At 40.3% G+C, this 11,188-nt stretch overlaps 1 protein-coding gene across 2 annotated transcripts in view; it reads left to right on the forward strand.

Annotated features, from left to right (window-relative positions):
* The window catches only part of CERS6 (ceramide synthase 6), a 324,828-nt gene extending 318,817 nt beyond the window's left edge, over positions 1–6,011 (forward strand). For both annotated transcript variants that reach the window (XM_023259428.2, XM_023259429.2), the window contains one exon: positions 375–6,011. In XM_023259428.2, the coding sequence (XP_023115196.1) occupies positions 375–527 (153 nt within the window). In that variant the 3' untranslated portion in view covers positions 528–6,011. The remainder of the gene's footprint in view (positions 1–374) is intronic.
* The last annotated feature ends 5,177 nt before the right edge of the window (positions 6,012–11,188 follow it).

Below are 11,188 nucleotides of genomic sequence, written 5' to 3' on the forward strand. Positions count from 1 at the left end.
AATTGATCCATTTGTACCAAATTCCTATAATGCCATTCCAACAGCATAGTGTGGTACTTTGCCAGTAAGAGTGGGTTTCATGGTCTGGTACATTCTCATTGTCCAAAGGTACCTTAAAGTCAGTATGTCTAGCCCAGCCCCCTATGATGCCCAAATCTACCTACATTCCTTGATAATTGACTTTGTCACCCAAATTATATATCTCCAGTGAAGGAGAACTTACTATAATGGAATATAATAGGCAATATTCCTATCCTTTTTGACTTTTAACATTTGGATGTTTCCCTTCACGTACAATTACATGTACTTCTGAGCATGCCATACTTTAATGATTCCTTAGGAGCTGGTTGCATTCACCTTCTTGTATTCCACAGGTGTCCAAGGATGATCGAAGTGATATTGAGTCTAGCTCAGATGAGGAAGATTCAGAACCTCCAGGAAAGAACCCCCACACTGCAACCACCACCAATGGGACCAGTGGTACCAATGGGTATCTCCTGACTGGGTCTTGCTCCGTGGATGATTAATTACTCAAAACTACAAGTCCCGAACAAAGTGAACTATTTGTTCCTGGAAGCATTTAATAAGTTGCAAATGTAGTTCCTTTCATTATATCTCAGCACCAGAAACAAAAATTAGGATTATCTCAAAGCATTTTGAATAGTGCACTGCCATATGTCCTGTCTGTGAATGAAGAAGAATTACCATTCTCTATATGTAGGCATGCTGTATGTAATTGACACAAGGGAACAGTATTTGCATTTGTACTGTCTTAGAATATTATTTATATTTCGTATTTGTTTGTAAATCTGTGGACAAAAGAGGGTTTCCTCACTCCTTTTACTCTCTGGGTTCATGACAGTGAGGGAGATGTTCCATCTGCTTCTACCCCTTTCTATTGCTATGACTCAGTTCGCTAGGAGCATCAGCTTAATTTGTCACTTAGAGCAAGCAAAACCCAGTGCAAGATTCTCGTACCACTCCAAATAGGTTTGCTTTCTTTGTATTACAGTGCCTGTTTTGAAACTGCCTATATAGTCTCAGTGACCATTTTCCCAGTGTAAAGTTTAATCAGGATGAGCTAGGCTTTTTAATTGTCACTTTTTGTGGTCAATTAGCAGTTCAAATTTAAAAGTATGGTTTGAAACAGACATAATGTCTTGTGCACACAGCCAAGATTTCTTTAGTGAGTATGATAGCTAATTGGAGATAAACCTTGTAGGTTACAGAGACTTTTTTTTTAATTCTCTATTATGATGTCAGTGCTTTGGCTCTGAAGGAAGACATTTGCTTAAGGTCATAGTTACAAACAATGAAGTCATTCTTACTATTGGGAATTTGTCCCTTGATCTGAGAATAGCAGAAAGAGAACAGCTGATTTCAACCAGATTTCAGCACTACCCCTATAATTACCACAGTCTTCTGTCATGTCATGAAAAAAAGAAGCTAAGCATATTTTGGGACAGCAAAGGAGACTTCGAACAGTTGGCAAAGGTCACCTCTGGTGCAAAGCACTTTATTGCAGCCAGCATTCGAGGAAGTGTCCTATCTAGTATTTGATTTTGATGTTTCTATTTTTCTGAGTAACGTAAAACCAGTGGGAGAAGGAAGATTTTACTCTTTGTCTTTTCTCCTTAAACATGACCTGCAGTGACTCTCCTGTTATTAGAAACTGAGCAGTGTTGCACTTGAGGCCCTTTGGTTAGCTTCCTTGAAGATTTGTTCAGTTTCCAAGAATTTTTATTCAAATAGAGCTATTTCCAGAAAAAAATAATAAAAATTCTACTGGACTACAGCAGTATCAGCAGTGAGAAAGATTGTTGAAAAGTAAGTTGCTCTAGTCTCCTACATGGCAGTGTTATTTATGTATAAGTAAGAAAACCATACACATAAACCAAAGACTTTATCTGTTTTCTTCCACTTCTAAGTAAGAGGGAATAAAAAGGTATTACAAACACTTACTTCATGAACAAAACAAGAGTCCAGAACCACAGTGCAATAATATAAATGTGAGTCGAAGGATAGTAAAGACAACAGCAGAAATACTAGGGAGTGCACATCCTGCTTTCAGCCATACACATTCGATTCTAATTTTTGAAAAAAATTGAGATGAATCTTTGTGCCCACAGTTCGCAACCTGTGAGTTAATAGTTAATACTCCCAAACTAAAACCTCACACTGTAATATTAAATCTTTCCCCACCTATATACAAAATAGTATGTTTCTGATAAGGTCCACAGTAATAATTAAAGAGCCTTAGACATATGTCTGTTGATAAAACAATGCAACTAATTCTTCTTGTAAAGCTTTATTATTTTATTCAACAAAACAAGAATATGTCTAGGAGTGTAAGTTGTGGATGGTTTGAGACCAATCATAAAACATCAGTAGTATTTGTTAGTCATCTGAACATCTGACATCTGAACATCTCAACATCTCAATGTCTGCATTGATAAAATGCAGATATATCAAATGGAACAGCAAGCATGTTGTATAGCTGAAAATTTTTGAGGTGAAAGTTTCCTTTTTTACCAACTAGAATATGGAAGAGTGAGTTGTACCTTGCTTTAGTGTCTGGAGCAAGTCCTCTCAATGGGGGAAATAAACCAGAGAACCACAATGTGTTCAAATTTGGATCATCTGACACCCCACCACAGAAGAATAATTTGAAAAGATTGGCTTGTAAATTAATGGTTTAGAAGAGTTGCATGAAATGAAGTAAATTGAGTTAGTCCTTAGCAAAGACAAATCTAAGCAAACTTTTGTTTCTCCCAAAAGTCACTTAGAAGGAGGACTGAGAATACTCAGAGCCTCAGTGACCAGTGACATTAACTTAACATAGTCCCCTATATATCTATAGATTTTTATTTGATTTTGCCTTTTAGGGCAAAGAGTTCTTTTTGACTAATCAAAGTTGGTGTTTGTAGGCCTGTTAAGATGAAAAATAATACATTTCTGTCTACTCCTCCCCCATGGTAGCATGATAAGACTGAGAGAGAAAAATATGTGAGCTATCTTATCTTCTACTTGTGCCAGGCCATAGCTTTGGAAGTGTATTTTGTAAATTCAACTGTAGGTTACTGAGAGTGTTGTTTCCCATTAATTAACTTAGCCTGTGCTGAGATCCCCTTCCTCCTGGTCATATTCAAACCTTCCCAGGGTACCAAGGGGTATGTGGGAAGGAGTCTAGAAAAAGTAATATTTTATTCTCTAATGCTATAGCTTTTCTAGATCTCTTAGTGGGGAAAAAAGTAGAAAATTGAGTAGAATTTGGCCTTGAGTCAATAAATGATATGAAAATGTGTGATCCATGTATGTACATGTATGTTTCTCCAAAAACATGATAAAACCAAAATATCACAGACTCATCCTTACCCATATTTTTTTTCATAAAAACTATCCATCGTGTACAATAAAAACTTCCCACCTCCCTCTCAACTTCCTGTTCATACTCCTCACCCAGCTGAGAGTGGTAGGATCCCTTTGGCCTCTTGCCTCAGAGCTAGGATCACAGAGGGCATAAGGTCAGAGTATAAGCCAAATATAGTTCGCATTTCCAAATTCAGTGGTACAGATGTTGAGAATAGAGGAGTAAGTGTCAGTGTTATGGATTATTAAGCTGAATGTTGGTAAAAAAAAAATGCGTATGGTTGCTGCTTCACCCCAGGGTTTTATTAACATCCAGTCCCTGCCAGGCTGCTAGACAGATGGTGTCCTGAGGTACCATCCAATAATGAAACAGGTATCTGACAAAAATGAACTAGAAAGAAAGGTAGGATCCCCAAAGAAAGCAAGCAGTTGGGTCACAGAAATAACTCTTCCGTGAGATAAAGTCCGACCATGTTTAGCCAAACTGGTAGGTGAACCTCAAAATGTTCAGTTCTGTTGCCAACTTTCCATTCTGAGTATTTGATAGAGGTTGGATTTGAGCAAACTGAATGCTTTCACCTTGGGCAGAAAGGGTCTGGATCTCCCACTCTATTTATTTCAACCTCATTGCTATTTGGGCTGAAGTAAAAAATGAGATTTCCGTTCAGTTCACCTGAGTCTTTGCAAAAAAGCTCTTCAGAAAGAACTTTATGGACACCAATGATTGTTCCCATTCTCTTCATGATTTTGCATCGATAGTTCTTTTTTCCCCTTTCTTAGAAATGTTAATGCCAAAGTTGCCTGAATATTTGAGTATTTTTCCTTAATTTGAAGTGTACAGAATAATTCCAGAGGTGTTAAAAGATTCTGTTTATTTGTGTCTGTGATGATGTCGTTGTGTCCAGAGAGGCTTCAAGAAATCCTTTAGAAACAAAAGGTTAAATGTTTACATTTCATGTGATATTTGAAGTCTTAAGATACTAATTCGCATACTTCTTTTTTCTTTGTCTTTGGCTGATTCCTGCTTTGTAGATAAATATCCGTATCCCTGAAATGTTTATAACATTCAAGCAAGAAAAAAACAAATGACATCAAAGTCAGCCTGATGAGAAAGTGATGACAGGGCACTTTCAGGTGTTAAGTAACTTGTATGGAAAGAGGAAAGGCAGTTAGCTCCATTCATTGCACTTGCTGCCTAGCATGCTGTTCCCGAAAGGAATACCCTCAGTAATTATAAACAGTTCTTGAAGTCATGCCGAATGCAGCAGGTAGTAGTTAGTACTGGTTCTCTATGGCCACCTGGTAGTTCTTTATAGCAACAGGCCAGCAAAGGACCCTGTGGTTTGCCTTTGTGTGTATGGCCCCCCCTCCTCTAGGGGGCGCTTAGTAGACAAGCCCTAGGCCTGTCCATTTGTCCACTCTATGCTGTTGTAACTTCTCTAATACCTATTCAGAGGGAGCATACCTGATGCTGCTTTTATTAGAGAAGATAAAACATCCTAAGTAACAGTTTGTAAGATCTGCAGACACCCAAAGGAGAACCTTAGTCTTTTCCAGGTATTTCCAACTTAAGTTCAACCTGAAGCCTTTCAAAGGAATGCCTTACCAAATGGCCACAAGCTAAGACCCATCAGATCAAGGAAATAAAAGTCTCGGCAACCAGATGGCATATCTTATGGTGTCTCCACAAGACTAAACATTCTCAAGATGGCCAGGAACTGATGGGAGGGAACTGTTAGCCCAAGATCTGTCTTGCTCATCTCATCCACCCACATTCCTTTCAGACTCCTGGAACTCTTGATAAAAGGAAGCCAAAATATTGTCACTTATCGGCTATCCATTTTCCAGTAGCCTTTGGGTCAGTTGATAACCACACTTCTTTCTCTGCCTGATTCCATTTTTATTAAAAACTGTTGTGCCCACGTGAGCCTGTTTTCCTTAACACAGGTCCATGAAAGCTTGGTTTCCTCTTTTGCTATGTGTCACATGGCCTGGAAATCAAGACAGCAGCTGTTGGTATGGTCTCCGTGCTAAGTGAAAAATTAGATTTTATAGAGGTAATTTTTTTTTCTTTTGGACCTACAGTAATTTTTTAAACTGTCATTGTAAAACTGCCCTTAAAAAATTAGAGGCTTTTAAAGATTACTTGCCAAAGATAAATTAGCTCTGTAATAGGAACAGTTATGTGGCAATTCTGGGACTTTAACTTAGAGATTCATTAATTTAAAGATGGAATACACCCTCCAAGTGTGATTTCCAAAAGTTTCATAAAGCCTCTAAACCTGTGATTCTCATCAGCTCTCGGTTTGCCCACAGAATCAGTTACCTCCATAGCCATTTCTTGTCAAGCAAGGGGGAGAGGGTTAGTTTTGGGATTTGATTGTTTTTAATTTGCAGTGAGAAATAGGGTAGATGATAATACCTTACTTGTTTTCTTAAGACAATTCAGTGCTTGGGCATCTCTGTCAGAAATGGAATGATGTACTGTTAGCCAATTAGAATTATTTTATGTATTGTTGTGTTTCGCTGATTTTTATATGAAAATATAATTATTCATTCCTGATCTCTGGAAGCAATCATTATTATGAGGATCATTTTACTTTGGAAACACTTTCATAATAAAGATAAGTATTAAGAGTAAAGTGTGAATGCCATTTTCTGTAAGCGCTACCCAGCCTGCGTTGGTAATATGTCACATCTTCTTGGACAAGATTTATTTCAGGGCACACACCATCCTGCCAGTTTCCTGCAAACTTTCCTTAAATCCCAGTTTCATAATGGGATTCATAATTCCAGTTACATAATCCCAGTAATCATAATGATTACTGAAAAGGCGGTATTATTTGTTAGATATATGTTATTTTGTCAAGAATTTGGCTAAGCTACTCCATAGTATTGCTGCCCGAGCGTCCATTTTGTTTGCCAGGTGGCCTGCAGGGACCGTTAACTGACACAGTGCAGGTGCCTGTCCTGGAAAGCAGCCCGAGTCACCAGCAAATGTAGGTCCTTGAAATGACTTCCCCAGCAGCTCTTGTGATCATAGTCTCCTCTGCCTGCCAGTACCTGGATGTCTTCTGTGCCCCTTAGCTAAGACCACCATGGGGTTTACCAAAACCCCGCTTTTTTTAATTCACCCATCCAGCCTTAGCCTCGGAAGTCCAAAGCACTCTACTCACGGACTCTAGTAAAGGTGTGTGCCCCAGGTCTTGCCTCTGTCTTCACCCTGCCTTCACCAACCTATGTGGCCTCTCGAGGCACGCTGTGCACCTCCCCCCATGACCTGTGAATAATAAACCTCTCTCTTTCAATTTCTCTTGTGGTCTGTTGTTGAACTTCGGTTCACCATCTGACACCTTGTGCTCCACTTAACAAATATCAATTTAACATAACTGAAACATTTGTATGTTGAAAATTAAGATATAGAGGCGCTGGGGCGGCTCAGTCGTTAGGCATCTGACTTTGGCTCCGGTCATGATCTCATAGTTTGTGAATTTGAGTCCCACATCGGGTGAGCACAAGCCCCGTTTCAGGTGAAAACAAGCTCCACTTCAGGTGAACACAAGTCCTGGTTCGGGTGAGCCTCGCTTCTCTCTCTCTCTCCCTCTCTCTCTCAGTCTCTCTCCCACTCTGCCCCTCCTGAGATTCTCTCTCTCTGCCCCTCACTCATTTGCACCCTCTCCTCTGTTTCAGAAAAAAAAAAATTAAGATCTAAAAACTTCAATGTTAGATTTTATGTAGTGCTTCATTCTGGAAAAAATATTAAATGGTATTCATAGAGGTAACAGTTCAAATATATCAGACTGCACTGATTTTTCCAAATTATAAAAAGAAGCACTTAGAACATAACAGTCCAAAGTACAACACACGCAAAACTGTCCCTGCCCATGTGTGAACACCTCATAGGAGCTTGACTGATACCTTCTCGGGGTCCACGCCCTACTTTGTTAGGGCTTCTCTCCCTCTTCCTCAGTCTTCCCCTATGTAACTGTCTCCCCAGCTGCTCTTCTGCTATAAGCTTATGTCATCTAATATCTCAAGAGCCATAAAAATAGCACTGACATTCAACCAGATACACCCCCACCACCACCACCACCAGTATTATGAAAAATAAAGCAGACACCCTATCAAAAATCTTACAAATATTAAAACCACCTCCAACAACAATCTGAGGCACAGAAAGATAGGCTATAAGCAGATATACCACTCTGGAAGCCGTGGACTCTTCCAGTTCTCTAAGTAGAGCAGGATCTAACTATAAGCATCCCTCCCACATAGCCACAATGCAGCTCAGCCTCTCTAGAACCCTTGCTGCTGGGCCAGCCACTTCCACCCTGGGCACTTGTTATTTCTGCCCCCTAATTCTGTTTCCACTGAGCCTGCACTGGCTTCACCAGAAGCAGCGGTGGCAGTGCCAACAACAGTGATGGAGGACATGACAACCAAGCAAGGGGGTGGTGGTACAATGGAACCTACCAGGATGTGGGGTGATCCCTCAGAACCATTGACCACGGAGACCAGAGCCTGAGTGCCACAACCTTGATTATCTCCAAAGCTGCTGTAGATGAGGAAGCAAAAGTCCTGTCGTTCTGGGGGCGCTTGGGTGGCTCAGTCAGTTAAGCATCTTGGCTCAGGTCACCATCTTCCAGTTCGTGAGTTCGAGCCCCACAGGAGGCTCCCTCTGACGATGAGGAGCCTGCCTGGGATTCTTTCCCTTCCCCTCTCTCTACCCCTCCCCAGCTCAAGCTTGTGCTCTCAAAATAAATAAACTTTAAAAAACTTTTTTAAAAAGCTCTATCATTCCTAAACATTAAAAGTAAAAAATTACATAAAGCCTGTATCAGACTCTAGGCGGGAAACAGAAAGTCACTGTCAGATGATTCCGTTGGAGAAACTTCAATAAAAGGACACTGAGGAATGGATGAGTTCAGAAGCACCCAGAGGCCAGCAAGCCCGGGGAGCTGTTACCTCCTAGGACTGTAACCAGACGCCAGTGACAGGGCGCGTCATGGAGGACAAGCTGCCGGGCCCGTGGGCTGTAAACCCAGCTGGGGAGCAAAGACCCTGACATCTCTCTCTTCCTGCTTTCTCATACCACCCATTGTCTGAACTCAGCCAGAAAGCCGCCAGCAGGAGCTCCAGGAGATGTAGGTAGTAGAGGTCAGTCCCTCACCTTGTAGAGCAGAGATGTGGTGGGGAGGAAACAGAGGAGCCAGCAGAAGGCTGGTATTCCTAGAGCGTCACCTAGAGCCCGGCATGTAATAAGGCACAAGAAATGTTTGTTGGAGAAACAAATGAATCTACTTAAGACAGTAGTAGTAAGATAGGAGCTCTCAGCAGTTAACACTGCTGCTGAGGGTGAAAGCAAGATGAGCATGACAGTGCACTTGGCCTCCAACTCTATGAACTCAGCATTGCCGTGTGTGTGTGTGTGTGTGTGTGCACGCACCAGCTTTTCTCACTGCTGCTCAGCACAGAAGCTGAGGGGCTTTGTGGCAGGGCTCAGGGTAGGGAAGCCACCTACCGGCATCCCAGACGGGGGACAAAGCACCTCAGGGGAAGAAGACGAAGGACTGAGGCTGGAGAAGTGTCTCGAAACAAACAGAGAAGAGGGCTGCCTGAGTGGCTCAGTCGGTTAAGCGTCTGACTAGAGATTCTGTCTCAGGTCATGATCTCATAGTTTGTGAGATTGAGTTCCACAGAGCCTGCTTGGAATTCTCTCTCTCTCTCTCTCTCTCTGTCTGTTTATGTCCTTCCCCCCCACTTCCCACCCCCCCCCAATGTGCATTCTCTCTCTCAAATAAACATTAAAAAAAGAAGAAGAAACAGAAAAGCAGAAAAGGTGTTGAATTACTGGAGAACAAATGGAACAGAACTGTGAAAACATGGAGGGAGAAGCTCTAAGCTCTGGTACTCAAGACTAAGTTTGAAGCAATTCTTTAGGCAAGAGGTTGATTTATTTTTTTTTTTAACATAATGAATGATGAAAATATTTGTATAGCCAAAAATAACTTGAACAACAAAGGCTCCGGTTCATGACTGCATCACTCAATCATTTAAAAATATAGAGAGCTCGGGGTACCTGGGTAGCTCAGTCGTTTAAGCATCTGACTCTTGATTTCAGCACAGGTCATGATCTCATGGTTTTTGTGAGTTTGAGCCCCACATTGGGCTCTGCATTGATAGCACAGAGCCTGCTTGGGATTCTCTCTCTCCCTTCTCTCTCTGCCCCTACTCTACTCATGCTCACTCTCTCTCAAAATAAGTAAACTTCTAAAACATTTTTTAAATAAGTTGAAAGAAAGAAAGAAAGAAAGAAAGAAAGAAAGAAAGAAAGAAAGAAAGAAAGAAAACGTTAAAAAAAATAGAGACCCAACCAGGTGCCAAGAATTATCATGGGCACTGAAGACAGAGGGGTAGAGAAGATAGATATGCTTCCTACTTTCATGGAGCAGACAATCTTCAGTAAAAGAAAGAACACACAAAACAAAGAAATAAGGACTATTAGTTTGCTAGTTCTACCATAATCCCAAATCAGACTAGGTTACGTGAACAAAAGAAATTTACTTTTCCCAGTCCTGGAGGGTGGAAGTCCAAGATCAAGGTGTCAGCAGACCTGAGACCTGTCCTCCTGGCTTGCCTTCTCATTGTGTCTTCACACGGTCATTCCTCTCTAAATCTATGTCCTAATCTCTTTTCTTAAGGATGGCAGTTACATTGGATTAGAGTCCACACTGAGGACTTCATTTTACCTTAATTGTCTCTTTCACCATTGATGAAATTTGTTTATTAGTCTCATTTTTCCAACAAAAGGGCCAAAACAAAGTTTCAAGGGTATTATAATCGGGAGAAAGTTAACATCCTCCATCTTGTGCAATAAATATTGATTCATATATGCAATCTATTTCCGGGGCTTTTAGAGATGTGCATGCAGAATGCATAAATGGAAATGGTACCTTAATCACCTCTTTAAAAGCCCTGTCTCCATATATGTACACGATAAATCATTAAATTTTATTTCTGAAATTATTATTACACTATATATTAACTAACTTTGATTTAAATTTTAAAAAATAAAATAAGGGCACCTGGGTGTCTCAGTTGAAGTGTCCGACTTCGGCTCAGGTCATGATCTCACCGTCTGTGAGTTCGAGCCCTGCGTCAGGCTCCGTGCTGACAGCTGGAGCCTGGAGCCTGCTTCGGATTCTGTGTCTCCCTCTCTTTCTGCCCCTTCCCAGCTTGTGCTCTGTCTCTCTCTCAAAAATGAAGAAACATTTAAAAATTTTTTTAATTAAAAGATAATAAAAGCATCTCACTTAAAAAAAAAAAGACAGATGAGTGTCTCATGTTTGAGTTGCATTTCATCAATAATTATGACTTGAACTCAGAGTCACTTTTACATATGTTCTTACCTAATATTATAAACTTTTTTTTAATGTGAAAGAAAAAGAGAAAGAAAGAAAGAAAGAAAGAGAAAAAGATAAAGAAAAAGGAAAAAAAGAAAGGCAGAATAACTGCTCGATTTTGCCCCTTCATTTACCAGTTTTCAAATCAAGTTCAGTTTAGTTTACTAGTATCCAAAGATGTCATTCTAGATCCTCTGTCTGAACTGCATGTGAATGTAAATTTCTTCTTACTGTTCTATATTCAACCCCTCAAATTTGTATAGTGACTAAGCAAAACACAATCATCATCTTTAGAAGAGCTAGACACTGGAAATATACATAATTTGGAAAAACTAGAATCAGAAAAAATTATCCTGTTAATTGTTTTGGTGGTTTTGATAGGTTGGAATATTTCTAACTTCCTGAAACCACATCTG

Source organism: Felis catus, chromosome C1 (genome assembly GCF_018350175.1).
Source record: "Felis catus isolate Fca126 chromosome C1, F.catus_Fca126_mat1.0, whole genome shotgun sequence".
Classification (NCBI taxonomy): domain Eukaryota; kingdom Metazoa; phylum Chordata; class Mammalia; order Carnivora; family Felidae; genus Felis; species Felis catus.